The 27232-nt window shown below is 38.1% G+C and overlaps 1 protein-coding gene across 3 annotated transcripts; it reads right to left on the bottom strand.

The window, feature by feature from the left end:
- Nucleotides 1-211: 211 nt before the first annotated feature.
- Nucleotides 212-21885, bottom strand: MGST1 (microsomal glutathione S-transferase 1). 3 transcript variants are annotated; one of them, XM_032391788.1, is made up of 5 exons: nt 21699-21885; nt 21513-21577; nt 15138-15285; nt 12632-12726; nt 212-817 (listed from the first exon to the last, which is right to left on the bottom strand). In XM_032391788.1, exons 3-5 carry the CDS (start codon nt 15261-15263, stop codon nt 571-573), a joined length of 468 nt encoding a protein of 155 aa, XP_032247679.1. In that variant the 5' UTR covers nt 15264-15285; nt 21513-21577; nt 21699-21885; the 3' UTR covers nt 212-570. The 3 variants fall into 3 exon arrangements, with proteins under 3 accessions (XP_032247679.1, XP_032247680.1, XP_032247682.1); XM_032391789.1 differs by having other exon boundaries at nt 21517-21577; nt 21699-21877; XM_032391791.1 differs by lacking the exon at nt 21513-21577 and having other exon boundaries at nt 213-817.
- Between the last annotated feature and the right edge of the window lie 5347 nt (nt 21886-27232).

Below are 27232 nucleotides of genomic sequence, written 5' to 3'. Positions count from 1 at the left end.
TCAGAAGTGAAATATCATGATATCTGCAACTTACTTTCAAATTAATCTGAAAAAACATTGAGTGATAGAGCAAAAGCAAATATGCAAAAATGTCAACAATTGGTAAATCTAGATGAAAGATATATAAAGGTTCATTGTATTACCTTTCCACTTTTTTGTAGGTTTAAAACTTTTGAAAATATAAGTTGGGAAAAATTGAACCAAATAAAACTATTCTTTAAATTCTTTATTTCATGTGTCCGATTCAGCAATATTGCAATATAGGTTTATCACACATGCATTCACCCTTTTTGTAGATTTCAAATATTAAATGTTGAATGAATGTTACAAATTATAATCAGAATTTACAACAAGGCACTTAAAGAAGAAGTCAAAAGATTTAAGAATTATGTGAAATTTTGAGTACAAATATAGAACAAGAATAAATGATATTGGTGATGTTAACATTCAGACTGTTTGCCCCATCTTAATTTCTCTGCTCTCCTCCCACTTAGAATCTAAAAAAGCATTCATTATAAATTGGAGGTACAGAATTCTTAGAAAATAATTGGATGAGTTGTATGATTCTCTTTACAAGTACAATTGGCTTTTCAGCAACCTGTAAGCCATTGAAAAAGTAACTCCATATCCAACAAAGAAAGCCAACGCCCGATTTGGCTGGGGAAGGGGTGTCAAATACGCGATCGTGTGGTAGATCCGCGCTCCAACAAAGAGTCTGAAGTGCAGGAGGGCCGTAGAGAGATCTGGAGCACTCAAGGAATACAGAAGGCCAATACCAAGAAATGGCACAATATTTTCAAGGTCATTCAGGTGAGCTCTGTAGGAAAAGATTAGAAAAACACTGATTTCAAAATCCATAGAAATCCATTCATTTTTCCCTTTCTTCTAAAACTAAATATAATGTTAGTGGATCTTAAAAATGCAGATTTATTTTCTTTTTCAAATTGCCTTGTTTCTTTAACCATTTGGCTTTTATTTAAAATGTCTTATTATTTTCGGTTCTATCTTTAGCGTATCTCAACATATAACAGAGAAGACACTTTTCACTTTCAAGAACATCAAAATTGCATCTGTGTCATAAAACTCATTTCAGTTTTGTAGATATGAAATATTTTTTCTTCTGAGGTTCATACAATAGCAATTCAAGAGTCTTCTTAAAACTCTTCTTTCCAAAAGAAAGAACTTTTGGTTATAATCTTTCATAAGACTACTCCCTCACTTCTGTCAGTCTACAGAATGGTTACTCAGACAATCCTTGCCCATTCACTCCAACTACTAGGTTGCCAACAATTAATTTACCAATTCAATACCAAGAATCTTACGCTCTCAACTTCAAATAACAGAATACATAAGTAGCCTTTCAAATATGGGTAAAATTTTAGCCAATCTATCCTCAAATTACAAAAAGAATTAGCTAACCAAGGGAGCAAAGTACAAAGAATACACAAAAATTATAGACCATAGAAAGATATGTTTCCTAAATTTTATCTTTATACCATAGCTAGATGATTTCCTCCAGTTCATGGCACCTTGGGTTTCTCTGGCTAGGGTTGTGAACAGAAGGCTCATTTATTATTGACTTGATTTTTTTTGAAGTGCTTAATTTTAAAATCTAATATCCCTGTTTAAGTAGCCAGATTTAAAACTGCTTTAGAATCTAGACTAGAAGTTAAGATTTTTGAGAGAGCTTATCAGCTATTGATAGGTATTTTAAAACAAAAAAAAAAATTAGTTTTATGTCACTTTCCTTTCTTCTACCAAAAAATGATTACATATTGCCTGCTCAATAATCACCATTGTCTCCCCCTCCTTTCCTTTCTCCTGGTTTCCATAGGTTCCTGACAAAGATGGTGACAACATAAAGGTTTGGAGAAGGTGACAGTCACCTAGATAAGTAATGGTTTTGAAAGATTTATATAAAGAATGACCTGTTTCTAAGTAAAAGCAAAAGACAGAAAGATATGAGTGTTCCCATCCCCACTCCATCATGGAACAGGCTACTGAGAGCAAGGTGGGCAAGAAGGGACAGGAATACTATTTCCTACTAAGGAAGGGTCCAGTTCACCAATTACACCAAGGCTATTTGTTTTGGTCCTTTGAATTCTCCTGCCGGACTACAGATACAACATCACTTCCAATCTTGGCCATGTTAGTTTTCTCCCTCACAACTTTCTAAAAGGACAGACATTTTAAAGTTGGGGAAGAAGTTTTAAAAGGGAGACCCCATGGAAAACAATGTCTACTTCTAAGCCTACTTAAGCAATTGGTAAATAGAATGCAGTTTTAAAACAGAGAAGAAAGTCAAAGACAGTAAGAAGTAATGTGGTTCACTGGGGGTTGAGGGAAGGAAGGTCGGAGGAGGGCTTCTTTCGACCTTACTAGCCCCTCATTTTTTTCTGGCTTCCCTCTATCTTATTTCTCCTCTTCAACTCTCTTTCCCTGTCCTCAGTCCTCCAAATGATCTTACAGATAACACTGCTCCTCGTCCTAGGAAGGCCTGTTTTCAACAGACCCTCATCTTCAATGCTAATTCATGACATACTCAATGCTAATTCACGCCATCTTTTTAGACCCTGGCCAGGGCATTCGGTTTCCCAGCTCTCCCAGCGAGCACCTGCCGTAGTTCAGTATCACCTGTCCACTGGAACCCTTTCTCTGCTCAAACGACAGAGTTCATCTTATGATGGCGCAGCTTCTTTCATCTTTGAGTCCTTTCTAGACTGCTTTCAAAATCTATTAGCAGGTGCTAATTCAGTTTTCACAACCACTTTCTATCTGGGTCTATCCCCTTCCCCCCGTGATGATTCCTGCTCCCATTTTCCTTTCTCTTTTAGACAGACGCCCCTTGGTATAGGCTTGTTCTGTGGCTGACCTTCCCACCAACCCTTCTCTGTGCTCATGATGCTCCAGTCACACCTCCCTGCCTCAGATCAGAACCACCTGGATTTCAGCGTCATCCACCTGACCTGGACCAATGTTGCTACACATCTTTGAGAATTGTCTGGGGGTGGCCAAGTACAAAAGGAGCCTCATACCAGACTCTTCCAGACTCCCTTATCTCAGCCAAAGCTCTTCACGCTCAACATAGAGCAGTGTGCCCAAATTCCCACAAAGAAATTGTTCCAAATTGCCATGATCTCTCTCCTCTTCCTCTTCTCAAATCCTAATATCCTTCAAGCTCTTCCTTCATGCAATATTCCTAAATATTTTAAGAACTTACACCTTGTCCCCCACAACTTAACATCTAATAAGAGGCTGCCTTATATCATTCTCTAATTACTACATGTGTGTTGGTCTTATTTTCAAGGGAAAAGTTATAAACCCCTCAAGGGCAGGGAAGTTCTTTTACAGTACCCTAATACAAGAAATGACAGTAATGTCCACACAATGATCTCTCAGTGAATGCTTTATTCAGGCACTGGGGCCAGAAGGGAAGCCATCTAGTTCAACTCCCAGCCCAAGGCTCAGTCCCTTGACAGAATCCCCAGTGAGTGTCACCTATATTCCATTAAACACTCAGTGAAAGGGTATTATTTGCCTTTGAAGGTAGTATGTTCTAAACGTCTCTCCCTTCCCTTATATACCAAACCCAAGCCTGCCTTCTTTTCCTTTTGAATGGTTCTCTTTATTTCTCCAGCTGCCCTGATTACTTTGCAACTTTCTTTTCATCTTGTTGTACTGAATGGATATATGGTCTCATATTCTTTCTAGAACACGGCGAGATGGGATTAAATAAATACATACGTAAAATGTTTTCTAATCATCTCTGATTTTTGTCTGTCCAGAATGCAAGTCACTTACTTTAAGCCACTTATCTTGATATTTCCACATATATTACTTTATGTTTTTACTTATTTGCCCCATATGTGTATGTATTAATTTTCTCAATATTGCATACCTGAAAGCATACCTGTCACTTCATTTGTAGCCCCATTCAGTCCCTGCCATTGGGATATACTGATAGAAATAGCTTTATATGTGGAAGTAATGGAAAAAAAAATCCAGGTTAAAAATCAAATGAGGAGATTATGGAAACTCGTTATCTGAAAAGTATCTCCAAAAGCGAACTGTTACTAGAAACTTTTTGATGGTGTCGATAAGGTCTCAAAAAATACAACTGGAAACTGGACACCTTGTCTTTCTTGGAGACTCTTCTGTTGCCACACTGAAAAGGCAGTGTCTGATCACCAGGGGGCGCTGTGCACACAGTCGCTGCACCTCTTCGAGGACACGGATTCCTTTCAGAAAGAACTAAGGTAAATTGTTCACAACCTGACTAGCTTCAATAAGGGCTTTCTCCTCTAGAAGTACAGTCAGTCCTATTGGCATGGGGGGGGGGGGTGGGGGGGGGACGGGAGAATGGGGAAAAATCTAAAATCTCAAAATTAAAATATCTTTTGTTAAGCATTCACACATGACACTTGGATGTTCCCTTCAAACTTACTAATGCTATTGAGCATCTAACTGTTATCACTTTCAAGTCCTGGGCAATGTTATGAGTATAGGGTCATGATCAGCATCATGTATGTGATTATCTGCTCTAGAAGGGATGTATGAAAAGGTAAAGACAAAAGTTTTAAACTGCTTAATGTCTCTTTGGTGGTTTTGGCAACGCCACAAAGCTGTACTCACCTTTTCTACTGTTTATTCGTTTTCATCATAACACTTACAATTTTCTGATACTGTTTGAAATTTTCACATTCTTTGTCCTGAAACCATTTTAGATCCACATTCTTGGAATCGTCCATTTTTAAGACTGGCTGATTTACTCGGTAGGACCGTTAATTTAACAAACACATAACTAAGTGAAGCAGAAGTTAACATTTTATTCAAACTACCTAGCACAGACTTCCTCTTAGGAGAAAAACATTCTTGTTTAATAAATAACTTGGGGTTAAATTTTTTGCATAATTTTGGTACTAGAAGAGCAGAAGAGTATATGGAGCCAAAGAAGAACCTGCAAAATGGTGTGATGGTGGGCATTATTTGAGGGGAAGAAGGTACAGTGCAACTTCCCCAGGGACAGGATGCTGAAGGACACTGTCAAAGCTGTCTAACATACAACTTGAAATGTTTGTGTTGCCATAATGTAAACTCTGCACCTCAATTTCATCAAGTCTCTTTTATCCACATTTTTTAAGTTGGTTTGTTGAGAGTTGAGGAAAGAGCCAAGTTTACATCAGCCTAACAAAATGTAGACTATGGAAACATGCACACGTGTAGAAACCCAGACTGAGAGTGAATCTTGAGATCATATACCAGAGGGAATCTGCAGAAATCTTGGGAGGGGCTTCAGACTTTCACAGGGAATCAAGAAAAGTGATAATGCAAATATGATCTAGGTCCTAGAGGGTTTAGAAACTCCAGCTGGTTCCTGAATTACAGAAATAAAATTCTTTTATTTCAGTATCCAGTTCACCTATTCATACTCACCAAATTGAAACAGTGCGTCAAATATACTCATGATGTTTCCTATCTTAACTATTCACCACAAAACGAAATATCTGTATGTTTAAGTATGGCTATGAAAACACTTCACTGTTTCTTTAATTTTATATAATTTTACTTATTCCTTGAAATGTGCCTAAATTGAACCACGTTTGGATGAGCGTTAGAAAATACTAAGTGAGAAGACGGTATATAACTTTGATGTTTCAGATGTTAGAAAAAGGTAACTAATAGATTGGTAATAGAATCCCACTATAAAAAATTCTGTGGGGGAAGCGGGTTATCCAAGATGGTGACGTAGGAGGCTCCTGAACTCCCTTCCTCCCACAGCCACATCAAATGTACAGCTTCACACAAAGTAATTGTCTCTGAAAGAAATCCAGAAGCCAGCTAAGTGACTGCTACACATTGAGCAAACACCCACATTGAAATGGGTAGGAAAGGCTGAGACACAGTCTTGCCATAAACCCCGCCCCCAGCAGAGTGCCATACAGTTGAAAGGGAACTCCCAACTCCAAGCTTCTTTCTGAGGAGCAATCGGTTTGGACCCCACATTTAGTGCCCAAACATTTAGGACTCTCACCAAAGGATGGGACCCCAAAATATCTAGCTCTGAAAATCAATGAGGATTGCATTCCCAAGACCCGTAAGACTTACGGCAAACAGAAGAGAAGTTGTTAAGGGAAGCACAAGACTTGCTGTGTCAGCACGGAGGGAGCAGGCAAAATTGTCCATCTCCCAGTCTTTTCTTGAAAGGGATCCAACTGCATACTTTGAAATCTACTGCCTAAGTGTCAGCATGCATGCATCTAGGGTTGGGCTTTGATCCTTCCTAGAAACCAGGGAAGCCAGCAGACATCTCCCCCACCTTCTCCCTTTAGCTTGATCCCAGTCACCAGAATCTCTCTGGAAGGAGCTCATATACCTGTATGCACTCCAGTTTTTATGGCTGCAGCCCTACGGCTCGGTCTCCGGATCACCAGGCCCTGATAGCTAATAGCACTACCACTCATGAGTCCCATAAAAATACAGCAAAAAAGAATCATTCTCAACAAGCCCAAGCAGTCACTGCAGCTATCCCTCCCCATGGCTATATCTAGGTCCAGCACAGAGGGAGTAGACAAAAATGCCCAAATCCAGGATCTCCCCAGAAGGGGCTTAACTACATACTTTTCCCGCTGCTACCTGAGCATCCAGCTTCCAATCAGCCCATATCTAGATCTTGACTGTGTTCCTCCCTTTGGAACATGTGACAAGTCTTGGCACACCCAGAACAATTGGGAGCCAGTAAAAACAAAGAAGGCAGCTTGGATAATCACAAAGGTCTGAGAGACAACCAGAGGCTCAGGCCAGGATGACTGACAAGTTTCATCTCCTACATGAGACCACTCTGTCAAAACCTGGAGAAGTGGTTGTTTTATCTAATGCAGAGAAACCAATGCAGAGCCAAGGAAAATGTAAAAATAGGGGGATATGTTCCAAACCGAAGAACAAGATAAATTTACAGAAACAGATCTTAATGAAATAGAAATAAGTAACCTAATAGAGAGTTCAAAATAATGGTCAAAAGATGCTCACCAAGGTCAGGAGAAAAATGCATGAACAAAGTCAGAATTTCAATAGCAAAAGAAAATATTAAAAAATATCAAAAAGAAATCACAGAGCAGAAGAATATAAATGAATTTAAAAATCCCATAGAGGGGTTCAACACAGGCCAGATCAAGCAAAAGAAAGGATCAGCGAACTTGAAAACAGGGCGATGGAATTCATCTAACTGGAGGCACAAAAAGAAAAAAAGAAAAAAGAAAAAGAGTAAATATAGTTTATGGAACTTATGGAATACCATCAAAAAGATGAAAGTACATATTAGGCAGGTCCCAGAAGTAGACGAGAGTGAAAAGAGGGCAGAAAGCTTAATCAAAAAAATAATGGCTAAAAACTTTCCTAACCCAGAGAAAGAAACAGACATCCAGATGTAGGAACTTCAGAAGTAACAAAAAATGAATCCACAGAGACCCACACTGAAACCCATTATAACTAAATTACCAAAAGTTAAAGACAGGAGAGAATCTTAAAAGCAGCAAGAGAAAAGTAGCTTGTTTCATACAAGGGAACCCCCATACGACTATCAGCATATTTTTTACCAGAAACTACAAGGCAGAAGAGAGTGGGATGATATATTCTAAGGTCTCAAAATAAATAAATAATAAAAAATTAAAACTGCCAGCAGGAATCCTCCTCCACCTGACAAAGTTGTCCTTCAGAATTGAAGGAGAGAGAAAGAATTCTCCAAACAAAAGCTGAAAGTGTTCATAACCACTACAGCAGCTAGAAATGTTCAAGAATGTTCTTTAAGCTGAAACAGAAGGACACTAATTAGTAAGAAGAAAACACATGAAAGTATAAAACTCACCAGTAAAAGCAAGTATAATTAAATTCAAAATACACTAATGTAATGATGGTGGGTACATCGCATAACTCTAGTATAAAGACTAGAAGACAAAAGTAGCAAAAATAACTGTAACAAAAGACACAGAATGATGGAATGGATTAAAAAACAAGACCCAACTATTTCTGCCTATAAAAGACTCACTTCAGCTTTAAGGATATATGTACTGAAAGTGAAGGGATGGAAAAAGATATTCCATGGAAATGGAACAGAAAAGAAAGCAGGAAGCCATACTTATATGAGACAAAACAGACTTCAAGCGAAAGACTGTAACAAAAGACAAAGAAAGCCATTATATAATGGTGAAGGAGGTCAATTCATCAGATGATATAACATTAGTAAATACTTATGCACCTAATACAGGAGCACCTAAATATATAAAGCAAATATTAACAGATCTAAAGGGAGAAGTAACAATACAATAATAATAGTAAGGGACTTTAATACCCTACTTTCAATAACAGATAGATCATCCAGACAAAAAATCAATAAGAAAACATTGGACTTAAACTATACATTAGCTTAGATGAACCCAAAAGACATTTAAAAAACACACCATCCAACAGCAACAATACACATTCTTCTCAAATACACATGGAATATTCTCCAGGACAGATCATATGTTAGGCCAAAAACAAGCCTTAATAAATTTAAGAAGTTTGAAGTTGTATCAAGCATCTATTTCAACCATAACAGTATGAAACTAGAAATCAATTACAAGAAGAAAACTGAAAAATTCACAAATATGTGAAGATTAAACGACATGCTACTAAACAACAAATGGGTTAAAGAAGAAATCAAGAGAAATTAAAAAAAGTATCTTGAGACAAATGAAGATAGAAACAGAAAATACCAAAACTTATGGGATAAAGCAAAAGCAGTTCTAAGAGGGAAGTTTATAGTGATAGATACCTACATTAAGAAAAAGAAAGATATCATATAAACAACCTAACTTTAACCCTCAAGAAACTAGAAAAAGGAAAACAAATTAAAACCAGAGTTAGAAAAATGAGGGAAATAACAAAGATTATAGAGCAAATAAATGAAATATAGCCTAAAGAGAAATAGAAGAAGCCAAAGAAATGAAGAACTGTATTTTTGAAAAGATAAAATAAGATAAATCCTTAGACTTACCAAGAAGAAAAAAAGGAAGGATTCAAATAAATAAAATAATTAGAATTGAAAGTTGAGACATTCCAACTGATACCACAGAAATACGAAGGAGACTAGTATGAACAATTACCAACAAAGTGGACAACCTGGAAGAAATGGACAAATTCCTAGAAACATACAACCTACCAAGACTGAATCATGAAGAAATAGAAAATCTGAGCAGACCAATTACTAGTAATGAGATTGAATCAGTAATCAAAAACCTCCCAGTGAAGAAATCCAGGACCATATAGCTTCACTGGTGAATTCTACCAATCATTTAAAGAAGAATTAATACCAATTCTTCTCAAACTCTTCCAAAAAAGTAGAAGAGAATGGAACACTTCTAAACTTATTTTACCAGGCCAGCACTACTCTGATACTAAAGCTAGATAAGGACACTACAAGAAAAGAAAATCACAGGTCAATATCCTGATGAACACAGATATGAAAATCCTCAACAAAATATTAGCAAACCAAATTCAACAGTTTAATTAAAAGGACTTAAAGAATCATACACTGTTATCAAATGAGATGTCAGGATGGTTCAACATCTGTAAATCAATACCACATTAACAAAAAGAAGGACAAAAATAGTATAATCATCTCAATAGATACCGAAAAAGCATTTGACAAAATTCACAATTCCTTCATGACAAAAACTCTCAATGAATTGGATATAGAGGGAATGTACTTCAACACAGTGAAGGCCATACAGGACAATCCCACAGCTAACAACATACATCATACATCATGAAAAGCTGAAAATGTTTCCTTTAAGATCAGGAATAACATAAGGATGCCCACTCTCACCACTTTTGTTCAGCATAGTTTGGAAGTCCTAGCCAGAACAATTAAATCGAGAGCAAGAAATAAAAGTCATCCAATTGTAAAGAAAGAAGTAAAATTATCTCTATTTGCAGATGACATATTATATCGGAAACCCTAATTCCACTAAACAACTGTTAGAACTAATAAATGAACTCAGAGAAGTTGTAGGATATGAAATCAGTACACAAAAATCAGTTGCATTTTTTACACTAACAATGAACTATCAGAAAGAGAAATTAAGAATTCAATTTACAATAGCATCAAAAAGAATAAAATACTGAAGAGTAAATTTCACCAAGGAGGTGGAAGATCATGACTGAAAACTACAAGACACTGACAAAAAAAATTGAAGACACAAATAAATGGAAAGATACTCTGTGTTCACAGATTGGAAGAATTAATATTGTTAAAATGTCCATACTATCCAAAGTGAACTACAGATTCAATGCACCCCCTCTCAAAATCCCAATGGTATTTTTTTTAGAGAAATAGAAAAAACAACCTTAAAGTTTGTATGAAACCACAAAAGACCCGGAATAATCCAAAGCAATTCTGAGAAAGAAGAATAAGGGCTGGAGGTATCACACTTCCTGATTTCTAACTGCATTACAAAGCTACAGTAATCAAGGCAGTATGGTATTGGCATAAAAGCAGACACACAGATCAATGAAACAGAATAGAAAACCCAGAAATAAACCCATGCACTTATAGTCAATTAATTTTTTACAAAAGAACCAATAATATGCAATAGAAAAGGCTAGTCTCTTCAATAAACTGTGTTGGGAAAACTGGATTTCCACATGCAAAAGAATGAAACCTGACCCCTATTTTATACTATACACAAAAATTAACTCAAAATAAATTAAAGACTTGAACATAAGATCTGAAACCTTAAGATTCCTGGAAGAAAACATAGCAGGTAAGCTCCCTGACATTGGCTTTGGCAATGATTTTTTTGGATTTGACACCAAAATCAAAGACAACAAAAGCAAAAATAAACACATGGGTCTATATCAAACCAAAAAGCCTCTGCTCAGCAAAGGAAACCATCACTAAAATGGAAAAACAATCTACAGAGGAAGTATTCGCAAGCCACATACCTGATAGGCGGTTAATATCCAAAATATACAAGGAACTTATATAGCTCCCTAACAATAATAATAATAGTAATAATAATAACCCAATTAATAAATAAGCAAGGACGTGAGTAGTCACTTTTGTCCAAAGAAGACATCCAAAACCATTGATTTTTATTCAAAATCATCCAAAAATCAATGGTTTTGATTAGCCTCCCCTCTCTCAGGATGGTTATTGTCAAAAGGACAAGAGATAATAAATGCTAGCTGGCAAAGATGTGGAAAAAAGGGAACCCTGTTGGTAGGAATGTAAACTCGTATAGCCACTATGGAAAACAGTTTGGAGGGTCCACAAAAAATTAAAAATAGAACTACCAGAGGATCCAGCAATTCCACTTCTGGGTATATATCCAAAAAAAAAAAAAAAGAAAAGAAAAGAAAAAGAAAAAGAAACCATTATTCCAAAGAGGTATCTGCACTCCCATGTTCACTGCAGCTTTATTCACAATAGCCAAGATCTAGAAACAACTTCAGTGTCCATCAACAGATGAATGGATAAAGAAAATGTGGTATGTATGTGCAACAGAACATTATTCACCCTTAAAAAAGTTATGCACAACAACATGGATGAACCTGAAGGGCACTATGCTAGGTAAAATAAAGCAGACGGAGAAAGACAAATGTTGTATGGTATCACTTATATGTGGAATCTAAAAGACAGGGGAAAAAAAAAAAAAGTCAAACTCACAGAAACAGTAGAAAGGTGGTTGCCAGGGGCTGCGGGGGGAAATAAGGAGAGGCCGGTAAAAGGGTACAAAATTTCAGTTATAAGATGAAGAGGGTCTGAAGATCTAAAGTGTAACATGGTGACTATAGTTAATAACACTGTACTCTATAATTGAAATCTGCTAACAGATTAGAACTTAAATGTTCACATAAAAAAACAAAGGGGGTGGTAAATCTGGAGGTCATGGATGTGTTAATGAACTCGACGGGGATAAACATTTCACAACATATATGTGTATCAACTCATGATGCTATGTACTTTATATGTCTTACAATTTTATTTGTTGACTACAGTTCAGTAAAGGTGAAAAAGAAAGTTTGCAATTTACATGACTTTATGGCAAGGATTAAGAAGTATACCTTCAGAACTAGAATTCAATTTGCTTTTTTAAAGCAGAGTATTAATTATATTATTAGGAAGCTGTGTGGATGGTATCTTGGCTTATTGCTTTTCATTGTTCATTGAATTCTCAGTACATTAAACATAATACCTATAAAGGAGAGAGAAAAAGGAAGGCAAGATTTCCCACGTTCATATTTTGAGTCTTATGCAAAAGTATCTTCAATGTTTCACACAAGCTGACACTCTCAGCTCTGGAGAAAGATGACAAAACTGCAAAAATCCACCATCCTCATTTTACCTTCTACCTGTAAGCCTTTTTGAAAAATCCCTACAGAGAACAAAGTCATTAACCCCAAGGAAGTAGGAAATTGGCATGTGCAATTGCAGTGAGAGTTGGAGACTTCTAGATCCCTAATTTTCTATAATTATTATATGGACTAGTTAAGATCACTGACTTTTCTCCCTTATGATCCCCAACATCCTCACTGAACTCCTTGACCAAAATTCTTTGATCAAGTAAATAATTTCAGGAGACAGTGGGTTTACCTCCGTACACGTTCCACTCTGTCATCTGTCCGAAGATACTTCTTGGCATTTTCTCCCTTGCCAAAGCCAGCACAGTCTTCTGGGTTGGCAAAAACCTATTCCAAATTCCAAGAAAAAAAAATGTATTTCAAATGCCAAATAACATGGGAGTATTCTACCTGATAAGTTACTTGCATTTTAACGGAAGAAACACAGGCATCCAGGTTGGCCCTTATGAAAAGAAAATCTGGAGTTCAAACACGGGGAGGGATCTAGACTTTAAGCTTTTCCTGACAGTGCAAAGCATTTTTTAAAGAAAAGCATAAATAAGAACTTAAATAAAAACTAATGTATAAAAATAGTGAAAAGGAAGCAAAAATGGAAAAGAGAGCCTAATTCCAAGCCATCATTGACTATTATTATGGTGAACTGGCATCTTTTTATAGTGATGTTGATGAAACTTCCCTCAAGAGTATTAACATTCCCAACTGGTTGGCTCATATGAAAGTCTTTAATTTACTAACCATGGATGTTAGAGACCAGGCAAGAAGTATAAGAATGAAGGGCAGGAAGTATATTTTGTTCTTTATTAGGATATGTGTATCTCTTTTCTTTGGCTGAATTAACAAACACTTTGGGTTGAATAATATAGTGAAACATAAGAAGTTGAACGGCATTCCTAAAAATACCAAGTACGTGTTCTAGGGCATATGTTCATTTATTCCTTCCTGCAAATTATTATGCTGTTTGATATGATCTCCCCATCCCTTGAAACTTGAAAAAGGCATTTAAAAAATATTTAAGTATGTTCCACTGTTTAATAATTTATAATAAAGAAAAACATGAACTACAAAATTAGCCTAATTTAAGCTTAGAAAGCTATAAATATTACATTTTTTTTTCTAAATATGACATAAGCATTTATTTCAGATAAAGATGTTGAGGGAACTGATGGGAAGGGACATGATACAGTATCAGCTCTTGAGATCAGCTCTGTCTGTCTTGTTTCTAAATAAATGCTTGGCACATGCTAGATGTTCAATAAATATGTTTCAAATAAGTAAATAAATGTATTACAGTGGAAAGTGTGCATGGGATTTGAGTTTAAAGCAATCCGAATTAGAATCTCAGCTTCACTCTTTATTGGTGTATAACCTTGGGTACGCTACTTAACCTGTCTGACTTTCATTCAGGTCCTCATCTATAAAATGGGGGGACTAATTCTCACTTCACATGATAATACTAACAATTCCATGATTTTGTACATACAAAGACTATCACATGGCTCCTGGCACTATCACTGGCACTCCATGAATTTGAGTTTTCTCCTTTTCTTGTAAGATGGGGTACATTTCTGCTATGCTTAGTACTACCCCGTTTCTAGAGGACACTGTGGACCCAGTGGCAGGAAGCCACTTTACAGCCTGCTGCTTTGACACCTGGACCTCTTATATTTACGAGACTTAAATATGTCTGTAGGTGCCCCCCCATTAAAATGCAAATATCCTTGGGAAGGAATTATACCTCAAGACAGTAACAGGGAAATACCTTAAGGATGACTATAACCTCTAGATAAAAGCAAGTCTCTGAAGGATAAAAACTCGGGATAGGCACTCAGAGAGAAATAGGTGTGGGGGGGCACGCCTGGGGGTGGTTCAGTCAGTTAAGCATCCGACTTTTGATTTCGGCTCAGGTCTTGATCTTGGGGTAGTGAGATTGAGCCCCATGTTGGGCTCTGCGCTGGGCGTGAAGCCCGCTTAAGATTCTCTCTCTTCCCTTCCTCTTCCGCTCTCTAAATAAATAAATAAACAAATAAATAAAAAAGACAGAGAGAAATAGGTGGTTTCCAGGAAGAAATTGCTGACTAGGGACAAGGACCACACCAATGAAAATAGTTTTAACTTTGTCAAGGTAGCTTTGTTCTACCCCCACTTACTGTGTTATAAACCCTGCTTGAGTATAGGATATAGTTTCCAAAATATTTCTACTACGTTTCCCAAGGCTCAGTTTAAGAAAAAATCATTCTTATGATGCTGGGCAGAAATAGCATCCACTTAAGAAGTCAGAACTACACAAAATTCAAATGCCTTGCCCCAGTCATAAAAGGCTCTACTGATAATAAGAACTTAATTCTATTCCCAAAGGTGTACCCTTGACCTGTAATAGAACTAAAAACACCAGCTAACTGTCTGGAAAATGACTATTTTCTAAACTCTAGTTGGCAAAATTAACTTCAAAATCACAGAGTTTTCTTGAAAACTTTAACACTCCAAGAATCTCATGTACTAAGTAGCATGACAAAAGGTAAAAGCCACAAGGAAAAAAACCACTTACTAGCTTCCGGGAGAAAGTACCTGTTCCATAAATATATCAGATGCAGCTATACCAAATGATGGCATAATTCATTTGCAACATTAAACAAGGTGCCATTGGGCTTTACCAAAAAAGTTTTTTAAAAAGTAAATTAAGAAAATTGTTTTTCAAAATGCCAACCCTTAAAGGAAATTATTGCCTCCAAATGCCTTACCTTTCTTGTCAATCTATAGAATGCAGTTGCAGTACTCATAAACATCATTTTTGAAAGAATAATTGTTGTATAGGAAGCATAGGCCATGAATACTTCATTTTCCATTAGCTCAGTGAGGTCAACCATTTTTTCAATTTTGGTCTGGAATCTTAAAAAGAGTTTAGACAAGAGAGAAAAGGCAGACATAAATACTTCAAATAACCTGACAGTCACTTGGTGTACTTATATTGCAGCATTAACCATATTGTTCTCAAAAATATCTTGGGTTATTGCAGGAGAAATAATCTTTTCTAAAATTTCAAAATAAACAATATATTGTGGTTTTTTTCTGTTCTATAACATTAAGCTTGAAGATATCAAACAAGCATGGAGTGAAAATGAAAATGTAAGGGTATGAGAAGCAAAAGTAAATGGGCAAAATGCTGTAAAGATAAACTAAAATCCTATTTTTTCATCAAGATGAACCACAAGTTGGACACAAAAGACCAGAGTTTATGGATTGATCTCTTTAGAAACATTAAATTATGTACATAGTGGCACCATTAATGTTTGATTAGAAATGCCTAAGTTTGGGGTGCCTGGGTGGCTCAGTCGTTAAGCGTCTGCCTTCGGCTCAGGTCATGATCTCAGGGTCCTGGGATGCAGCCCTGCATTGGGCTCTCTGCTCGGCGGGGAGTCTGCTTCTCCCTCTCCCACTCCCCCTGCTTGTGTTCCCCCTCTCGCTGTGTCTCTCTCTGTCAAATAAATAAATAAAATCTTAAAAAAAAAAAGAAAGAAAGAAATGCCTAAGTTCTGGGGCACCTGGGGGGCTCAGTCAGTTAAGCATCTGACTCTTGATTTCGGCTCAGGTCATGTTCTCAGGGTCCTGACATCGAGCCTCGAGTTGGACTCTGCGTTCAGTGTGAAGTCTGCTTGAGATTCTCTCTCTCCCTCTTCTTCTGTCCCTCCCCCCTGCTTGCACTCTCTCTCTCTCTCTCAAATACATAAAGTCTTAAAAAATAAAATAAAATAAGAAACACCTAAGCTCTAATATATGTCCTGCTTTAGAAACCCACCTTACAGCTTTTTGTCATTTCAATAGTATTTAAGATCCCGGGTTACAAGATCTGAATTCCAGTCCCACCTTTTGGTTATTAACTTTGGTTGAGAGATTTGGCCTCTCTGAAACTAAATTTCTTCATTTCTAAGATGGGAATAGTAATAGTTCCTAACCTAGCGGTTTGTTGTCAGGATTTAATTGAGATACCATGTGGAATATACTTATACTTAGCACAGCACCTGGCCCGTGAAGAACCCTCGATAAAGTTTATTATATCCTTATGATCATCATTATCACCATGATTATAGTCATCATTCATACCAGCACAAGTGAACAAGGAGAAGCAGGATAATGGAAACAAAATGCCGGGCAAATGCAAAAGAAGGAAGTGGCATTTATGGGACTCTCATAGAGGGAATAAGGGAAGGAAGGTAGCTTTATGTAACTCTTCACATTACTTCACCTTCCACTGAATGTGTCTGTCTGTCTGGAGTTGGAAATATAATTGGGAATGTACCCAGAAGGGAAGCTAAGCTATACTGGTGATACTCAAGTCAAAGTGGGTAGGAATTTCAGGTAAAGCTTAAAATTTAAATTCCCTACCTTACCTGGTAGCCATTCTTTTTAACATCCTCTTGTTCTGTTATCAGCTCTGCTGTCTGTTTCTTCTCTCTTTTCCACATAAACACACATCTTTTCTCACACCCAAGCTTCAACACTATTTAACCTGCTTAGCATGGAGTTCGGTTTCTTGGACAAAATGTCCATTCCTGCCTTTGAAACTCAACCCCTGTATGCAACCTTATCAGACTGACATCGATCAAACTCTGATCATTTTATCCATCTACCAATAACCTATAAATCTATATCTCTTTCTCTACTCTGTGACTGGTCATATAGCTGTCTACGTATTGCTGTGAATGTGATATAAACAACACACATATACATATATGCTTAATTTTATAATGTCCAACTATGCCCTATACTTTTTGTGTGTTACATAATCTTTGTAACTATTCTAGTATAGTCCTCATAACTATATGCATTTTACAGATGAAGAAAGTGTGAATCAGAGATGTTAAGCAGCCAAGCTAGGACACAAACCCACGTCTCTGACTTCGTATCTTTACACTAACTACACTGCACTGTCTCCTTCAAGAGACTGTAAAGTGCTTAATGCTGATTCAACTAACACTGACTGAATGCCTGCCTGTGGCTGGGGCACCTCACATCTGTCATCTTGTTTCCTCTCCCAGTGATGCTACAGGGTAGGTACTATTACTCCCATTTTTCAGATGAAGAAACCAAAACTTCCGAAGTAACTCCTATTTTTGTCAAAGATTTTATTTATTTATTTGAGAGAGAGAGAGAGCACGAGCAGGGGGAGGAGCCAAGGGAGAAGCAGACTCCCCACCGAGCAGGGATCCCGACGTGGGACTCGATCCCGGGAGCTCAGGATCATGACGTGAGCGGAAGGCAGACGCTTAACCGACTGAGCCACCCAGGCATCCCAGTAACTCCTATTTTGAAAGGTAGGCTGAATATGTACTTCAGATTTAAGCAAACAGAAACTGTATGTTTCAGTGTAAAAAACAAAACCAAATGCATATGATACATTAATCCACCTCCACAAGTCAGCAGTCTTGAAAGCACAGAATGTGATATAAGCTCTCAGTGCAAGGTAATACTTTTAGTACCATTTAATGTATCTGCTCTTGTTCTGGTAGCGGGGGCGGGGGTGGGGAGGAAGTCAGGAATAAACTGCGCTATCCTTCAAAGCTCATGTAAAGTAATTAGCTTAATAAGGGATCCTTAAGTCCTATGCCTCTGGACAGAGATCTGAAGAAACACAGCAGGAATGTTAATTTAAAAAAATTAAGAAAAGTTTATCAAGTCGGAACTGTTGTTATTTAACAATAATTTTACAACTAAACAGTTTCTGTAGGTCACTACAGAATGGATAGAATGAAATGTATTTAGCAATGGAATATAAGTCCAGAGAATGGTTTCCTTTTGGTTAAAAACTGGTCTTGAAAAAGTAGAGAAAAAGTGGAAGCCTTCCAGAGCTGCTGGTGGGAAAAGAACACAAAGATATCAGCAGTTGGAGGAAAAGGGCAATGCGAGGTTTTTTTCTTTCAATGTGAATAACACATTGAAAGCGTACCTCACAGCAAGAGTTTTTCCAACACCAAGAATGTAGCTTAACTCCTGGAGTCTGTGGTTTGGGGAGATGGGCCAATGCTGAGCCTCTGACTTCACAACCTAAAGGTCCATGAACCATTTCTCAGAGACCAATATCTTCCACTCCCAGCATACCGGAGGGCCAGGTGAGGAGAAGGTAAGGCATTGAGAAACAGAAGTGATTTGGGGAGGGATGTGCTCTGGTGAGCGCTGTGTATTGTGTAAGACTGATGAATCACAGACCTGTACTCCTGAAACAAATAATACATTATATGTTAATTAAAAAAAAAAAAAGAAAGAAACAGAAGTGATTTACAGCATGGAATAAGATGGTGCTGGCCTAGACTTTTTTTCAAAGCTGATTCGTCAGGACATTGCCTTGAGCCTACATCACGGCTGGGCACTGCAGTCAATACAAAATTAATGGGGCGCCTGCGTGGCTCAGTTGGTTAATAAGCATCTGCCTTCGGCTCAGGTCATGATCTCGGGGTCCTGAGACAGAGCCCCGCTTCTCCCTCTCCTTCTGCCCCTTCCCTTCACTCGTGCTCTCCTACTCTCTCTCAAATAAGTAGATGAAATCTTTAAGAAAAAAAAAAAAACCCACAAAATTACTGAACGCTTTTTACTAGGGGAGGTCGCCAGGAGGGAGGAGAGCAGTGTAGTAGTGTTAATAATTAAGAGGGTAAATTGTTAAGTGTTTTGAGTATTCTAGGAACGAGGTATGAATAATCTAAGAAAAGACAAAACATGAAACTTGGTTATGAATTAGAGAGAATAAAATGTTACAATGATGAATTACATTTGTCCAGGGTATCATTCCCTTCATTGTCCATCACTGGTTGGCACAGCAGAGAATACCCCCATCTTTTTCACCAGAGAGCTGGGCTCAGTCCCCTAAGGTGGAGGTGATGCCTCTGAAGGGGCAAAGAGCAAAGTGCGAAGCACACAGAGACTCTGGAGCTAGACTAGAGTCTGGGTAAATTTGGCTCTGCCACTTACTGGTTGTGGTTTAACTTCTCTGGGACCTACTTACCTTACCTGTATAATGAGGTTAATAATACTTCCTATCTCACAAGATTCTTGTGAGTATCAAATGAGCAAAGTCTAAAGACATTAGAAAAGCACTGGGAACTGGTCAATATTATATAAGTATTTGATAAATAAGTTCCTACTTTGGCACTGTTCTAGGCACTGAGGAGATCATTTGAGGGTTTTCAAAAAGCTTACCCATTATCTCACTTGATCTAGAAAATTCTAAGGTAGTCAGAGCAAGCAATATTTGTCTCTGCCTTTAACATGTAAAGAAGCTGGGGCGCCTGGGTGGCTCAGTTGGTTAAGCGACTGCCTTCGGCTCAGGTCATGATCCTGGAGTCCTGGAATCGAGTCCCGCATCGGGCTCCCTGCTCAGCAGGGAGTCTGCTTCTCCCTCTGACCCTCCCCTCTCTCATGTGCTCTCTCTCTCTCTCTCTCATTCTCGCTCTCTCAAATGAATAAATAAATAAATAAAATCTTTAAAAAAAAATAATAATAACATGTAAGGAAGCTGAAGTCTGAAGAGGTGGAGTGAGTAATGTGACCCAAATTCACAGTGGAGGGGCCAAGACTGGAACCCAGTTTTCTCAAGTGTTTAGCTCATGGGCTATCCACCATCAAGGCTAAGAATTCTAGACCACTCTGGTTTCTGGGGGCCTTTTTCTGTCCAATCTCATATTCCTATCTTGCCCTCCTCATCCAAATACAGCACCTACCCCTATTGTATCTATTACAGTTGAGTCTTTATCTCTCAACCATGGAATATTCCTCTTCTCTTTACAGGCTCTGGGCCAAAAAGGGCAAAGTTCTCTTCTTATTTATGGTGGCCTTGCAACATCAATATTGTGAAACACACAAAAAATCTGGTCACACAACCTCGAGCCATGACTCTTCAATTTCATACCTTCTAAAACAAATGTAATACTACCACAAGATTAAAAAAAAAAAAAAGATAATTCAATTATCTTGGCCTCCTATGCTTCAGGGCCTGGGTGCTGGGGAGAAAATGCTGGGGGCTCTGGGAGAATGTGAGGTAAGGCTGTTCTCAGGGGCCTCTGCTGATCTCCTTTCCCAGCCTCACTGATAAACTCCACTCTAAAACAAACCCTTAGAAAAAAATTGTACTTTTTTGCCACCAAGAGCAATATTCAAATTGGGACTGATTTGCCATTTAAAAAAATGACTAAAGTTCTACATAGTCCTCTTATTTGGGGAACAGCAAAGGACAGCAAACCCTATTACTATCTTAACTCCCAGTATGGTAAGCCCCCGTGGGGATGCAAAAAGGGTCTGTAGTTTGGCATTCACCACAAGCTAAGGCCCTGAAGAACTCTAGTCTTAAACGGCAAACGGTGGAAAGGCTGTAAGCTGGAGGATCTGGGGAATTTTCCATGTGCCCCTATGACAATGCTTGATTATAAGCCACTTGGCATTCTCTTGGAGAGAAAGCAGACAGAGGGCAAAGGAGAAAACAAAAAGGTGCCCAGAATACTAAGAGGCCTTGGGACTATTTCGAAGAAAGCAAGGAGATGGGAGATTTGCATGCACCTTCTCTCCACTGCCCCGGGGCCGCCATAACAGTAACATCCGAGGCCTCACCTTCCAAATAAGAGTTTCCCATGGCTTCCTCCTCCAGACTGGGGGGCTGGCTATAATATCACAAAGTTTAATCTATGTCCTCCTGCACTTTGTTATTGTCGTTATATTATTATCATTAAACTTGCCAATGTTCCTCTTGCCTAGCAAAGTGAACCACGAGGAGCAAATCCTTCCTGTACTTCAGTAGGTGCAAAGGCCAATTTGCCCAGGGCCGCTGCAGGATTCCACACCCTTCGGTTGAACAGAAGTTGCCTAATCTATAGCGACTTCATATATTATACAATTTGCACAAAGAGCGTAGAGCACACAGAGACTCTGGAGCTAGACTAGGGTCAGGGTGAATGCGACTCCGCCACTGACAGGTTGTGATTTAACGTCTCTGGGACCCCAGAGTTCCAGGGGGCGCATTCAAAGTGGACGCTCGCGTGGCTTGAGAATAAAAAGTGAGTAACTCACTACGTAAACATAAAAGGACTTATTCTCTTAAGTTTCTTTCCTGGAGTTTGACCACGGGGAAAACTTACCTACCAGGGTACAGGAACTCAACTCCGTTTCAGAGGCGACGGATCGAAAAGCCAGAGCTTAGCAGCTACAGAGAGCAAAGAAGTTTCACGAGGGCAAAGACTTTTCAAGCCCACCCGCTCCACCCACTTCGCTCCTTCCCGCCCACCGCGCACCCTTTCCTTGCGCGTCCCTTCCCGGGCACGTACGGTGAGTCCGAGTAGGAGTGCAGCGGCAGCGAAGCTGTCCCAGCTGGTGGCTCGCGCGGGCACTGCGGTGACTTTTACCGCTTTTACCGCTCGGGGAGAGGGACGCAGGGCACCGCGCCCACTCTGGCCAATTTCCAGTTAATCCGCTCTCCGGCGCTTCAAGCCTGACTCCCAGCCTCGCCAAGCACCTCCCCTAAATGGCCTGACTTCTTTTTCTTTTTTTTTTTTTTTACAGATTTTATTTATTTATTTGACAGAGAGAGACACAGCCAGAGCAGGAACACAAGCAGGGGGAGTGGGGGAGGGAGAAGCAGGCTTCCCGCGGAGCGGGGAGCCCGGTGCGGGGCTCGATCCCAAGACTCTGGGATCATGACCTGAGCGGAAGGCAGATGTTTAACGACTGAGCCACCAAGGCGCCCCTGGCCTGACTTTTTTGTGCAAGAGTAATCACTGCCCACCCGTTTCCTTCTTTGACCCCCTGCGGCGCCTGGTGGAAGCCTTTCTTTCCGGTTCCCCTATTCAGTGGGGAGGAGATGTTGGCAGTTAGTATCAGACCTTTGTGTCCTTGGACTTTGCAAGCACGGGAGTGGGAAAGCAAGGAAAAAGTGGTTAACTTTTATTTAGCTGGAAACAAAATTTTTAAAGGTTTTAATGTTGAATTTTGAAAGCTTTAGAAGCTTTATAGAAGATTTAAATCTCTAGGGGGGAAAATGATGAGAAATCATTCATGAAATTACCTTCCATTGAACTTCACTTTCCCTGCATCCGTGGCTGGGAAAACCTGGCTCGGACACAATGTAATGTTCAGTAAAGATCACCTATAATCTTCCAAACCTGTAATCCCAAGCAGCTTGCTTCCTCACTCTGTCCCCTCATGTTCAGGATCCAAAATGGAAATGGAGGGGATTATATTGGATCAATTCATTACAGGATCAGCTCAGTATGGTTTTTGCAGGGACATTCAGGGGAGTGTTTTAGGAAAGTATGGTTATTCTAACATCAATATCTAGATTAGGGATATTTCTAAGCTTCCTAGTCCCCACAAAAATATTTATGGATCTAGCTTCCATGGTTTTATCTAAAACTATTTAAGGATTTATGTTTTCAATCTATGTTATTTCTCTCTTGGTACTACTTCTCACATTTACCACCTGGTGTGTAGTATCCTTCCTTTTTTTCTTTCTTTTTTTTCTTTTTTGTCCTAATTTTATCTCCTTCAGGTTTTAAGGGGTGCCCGCAGGACTAGCTAGCTAAGATTCGATAGACAAGTCCGTATTCTACCAAAAAAGGAAGTAAGACTTACCAGTTTGCTCTAGGAAGCAGAAATAAATCACAAACCTGAGAACAATTTCTATATAAGCCTATCAGTAGAGTACTGGGAAATCTAGCATCAGAAGATAGTAGTGCTTCATTTTCAGGTCGATATCTTTTGAAAATTGTGTTTATTTACTTATCTCAGTAAAGTACTCTGGAACCTGGCCTTAACACTAACTGGAATAGGACAGACTTTGAGATGAGCCTGTTCTGAATTCTCACCACAGGAGTTTAGTACTCTTAATTTATTATGAGGTGATACAGCCCAAACCATAACATTATAGAAAAAGGTACAAAGAGCTATTATTAAATAATGATCTACAGAATTCCAGTTGAGCAGTTCTAACATGTTTTTGAAAAGAAGGGAGGACCTGACTCATCTGATGCTCTAATTATAAGATGTATTCAAACTTAACTAATCAATGAATAAATCTTGAGTTCCTGCTATCAATAAACCATGAGCAATTATTGCCTGTCTGTTATATGTATGACACTAGCTTTAGTCCAACATCAGCACTTAACAGTAATAAATTTAATTCAAAAGACATTTATGAAGTGAATACAAGGCATTTGGCTTGATGTTAAAATCTGAAACTAAGATAAATAACATCAAATAATTTTGCTCAAGGCGTTTATAATCTAGTAAACACAAAGGCCAAAAAAGTACAAAGGCCACCAAACTTGAGGAAGAAAATATTTCAATTGAGAAATGAGAATGATAGTTGGGGTAGGAACTAGGACAGTAAAGAATTTACACTTTCTATTCATCTTTGTTATAAGCTCTTAGATGAGTACAGACAGAAAGAGTTTTTATCCAGCTTGTTTCATTTTAGGTAAAGGAAAGGGTTCAGACTTTGAACCCTTCTCCTCACCATCATTTTAAGTCTATAATAAAATCTTTCAGGAAAATTCAACTCAAGCTTTAGGACAAGTAATTCCCTAGTAAATATTAAAACAGTTTAAAAGGTCAATGATTTGGGGTGGGAGAGCAAAGGTCATTCAGCAGAGTAGCTGCCATAACAAAGAAAAGGGGGATCAGATCAGAAAGGTCTAGAAGAATAAAGCATTTACAGCCTAGCAATTCTTGCCTTTTAGAAAACCCACAAAGGAGAAATATCAGAAAGGATTGTCATTACCACAAGACAAGGCTTACTATAAGTGGGAGGGGATCAGGTGCCCATCATTTCTTGTAATTATCTTAGATCTTTGTTTTTTTCTAAATCCACAGAAAAAGTGCCCCTGTAACCTGAAACTAAGAGTGCATATCCTTCATGAAGATTTGTGTAAACATGCATGAGAACTTTTAAGATTAAGGGAACCAAAAAGTGAAAATAAGCAACATTCTAAGCATACAATTTTTTTTAAAGGTTTTATTTATTTATTTGAGAGAGAGAGAGAGAGCACCAGCTGGGGTAGTGGGACAGGGAGAAGCAGACTCTCCATTGAGCAGAATCCTGATGCGGGACTCGATCCCAGGACCCTGGGATCATGACCTAAGCCGAAGGCAGATGCCTAACCGATTGAGCCACCCAGGTGCCCCTGAGCATACAAATTTTATTTTAGAATTATAATATGTTTTTTAGGGCACCTGGGTGGCTCAATCTCTCTCTCAGATAAATAAATAAAACCTTTAAAAAATATATAATACGCTTTTTAAAAGGATACTAGATTGTTTATCTCTCCCAACAATCCTATAACAGAGTTCTTATTTTTCCTATTTTACATATATGCACTCTGAGATCCAGAGCAATTTGGAAGCTTTACCAACTTCGAAAATAAGCTCTGAGCCTAATACCTACAGGAGGTAAAAGTAGCCACAATGAGAGGAACAGGACTAAAAAATAATAAAACTCATGAAACTAGTCAAAAGAATATGGCAAAGCTATAGGATAGACAGGTAGATCAAAAGAACAGAATAGAGTCCAGAAATATAATCACACTTAATTGGTCAATTGATTCCCAAAAAGGTGCCAAAGCAATTCAATGGATAAAAGAAAGTTTTCCACAAATGGAGTTGGAACAACTGGATAGCCATATGGAAAAAAAAATGTACTTCAACTCTAGTTCACACCATACATAATAATCAATCCAGCATGGATCATAGACCTAAAGACTAACACTAAAGCTTCTGGAAAAAAACAGTAAAATACCCTAGGGGTAGGCAAAGATGTCTTAGACAAGGCAGAAAAAGCATTATCTATAAGAGATAAAAAATATTCATAAAGTGGACTTCATCAAAACTGAAATCTTCTAGTCAAAAAATATCATTAGGATACAATGGAATATTATGCAGCCATCAAAAAGACTGAAATCTTGCCATTTGCAATGACATAGATGGAACTAGAGGGTATTACGGTAAGCAAAATAAGTCAATCAGAGAAAGACAGGTATCATATGATCTCACTGATATGAGGAATTCTTTTATTTTATTTTATTTTATTATGTTACGTTAGTCACCATACATTATATCATTAGTTTTTGATGTAGTGTTCCATGATTCATTGTTTGCATATAACACCCAGTGCTCCATTCAATACGTGCCCTCTTTAATACCCATCAGCAGGCTAACCCATCCCTCTGCCCCCTGATATGAGGAATTCTTAATCTCAGGAAACAAACTGAGGGTTGCTGGAGTGGTGGGGGGTGGGAGGGATGGGGTGGCTGGGTGATGGACATTGCGGAGGGTATGTGCTATGGTGAGCACTGTGAATTGTGTAAGACTGATGAATCACAGAACTGTACCTCTGAAACAAATTATACTTTATATGTTAAAAAAAAAAGAAGATAGTAGGAAGGGAAAAATGAAGGGGGGGAATCAGAGGGGGAGACTAACCATGAGAGACTATGGACTCTGAGAAACAAACTGAGGGTTCTGGGTGGGGGGGAATGGGTTAGCCTGGTGATGGGTATTAAGGAGGGCACATATTGCATGGAGCACTGGGTGTTATACGCAAACAATGAATCATGGAACACTACATCAAAAACTAATGATGTACTGTATGGTGACTAACATAACATAATAAAATAAAATTTTAAAAAAATATATAATTAGGAAAATGAATAGGCAAGCACAGATTAAAAGAAAATATTCTCAATACATTTATCTGACAAAGAACTTGTATGCAAAATATACAAAGAATACCTATAACAATAATTAATAGACAAAAATATACAATTAAAAATAGAAAAAATATGCAAAAGATTTGAATACTTTACAAAAGAAGTTATGTAACTATCTAAGAAGCAGATATAAAAGTGCTCAATGTCATTAGTATTCAGAGATATGCAAATCAAAACCACAATGAGATACTTCTTCCCAAACATCAGAATGGCAAGAATTAAAAAAAAAAAAACAGACAAAATCAAATATTGATGAGGGTGTGAAGCAAATGGGATTTTTATACATTGACTGTGAGAGTATGAAATGGAACACCCACACTAGAAAAACTGGCTTGTAGTTTCCTATAAAGGGAAACATAGATCTAGGCTATCACCCAACACTTCTACCCTGAGGTAGAAGAAATGAGGAGATATAGATACAAAGAGAATTGTTTAAGAATTTTTTTGCAGCTTCATTTATAATTGCCAAAACCTGGGAAAACCTAAATGTCCATCAGCAGAAGAAGAGAAAACAAATTGTGGTAACATTCATATAGAAATACTAACTAGGTCTCAAAAAATAGTAAGAAAGTACTGACACGTAGTAACATGGCTGAATTTCGATACTATGTCAAGTAAAAGAAACATTTACATGAAGTTCAAAGACAAGTAAAACTAATCTGTGATCACAGAAATGAGAAAAGTGGTTGTTTGTGGTGGGATGGGGTGCCAGTTGGCTGAAAAGGAGCATAAGAAAATTTTCTGGAGTGATAGAAATGTTCAGGATATCAGTTACATAGGGGTACATATTTATCAAAATTCACTGAACTGTACACTTAAAATCTGTGTACTTTACTACATACAAATTGTACCTCAGTAACAAATGAATTTTTTAAAGTTGTATGAAGTCTATGGAAGGTGGTAATGAGCTAAGCCTAGAATGTCCATGTTCACCTCTATCAATTCCATCTTAATATTGGGTTGGAAAGTACTGAAGGAAAATGTAAATATATTTCAGAGAAGACTGAAATCCTCGTTTATTTCTGTTTCTCCCTCTTCCACTGAAACAGTAGATATTATTTGCTTTTCCCAGAAGAGGGATATTCTTAAGTACAATTGTC

This window comes from Phoca vitulina, unplaced genomic scaffold (assembly GCF_004348235.1).
Source record: "Phoca vitulina isolate PV1807 unplaced genomic scaffold, GSC_HSeal_1.0 scaffold64, whole genome shotgun sequence".
Lineage (NCBI taxonomy): Eukaryota > Metazoa > Chordata > Mammalia > Carnivora > Phocidae > Phoca > Phoca vitulina.
Note: the sequence above shows the minus strand (reverse complement) of the source record. Positions and strands in the feature narration are given on the sequence as shown.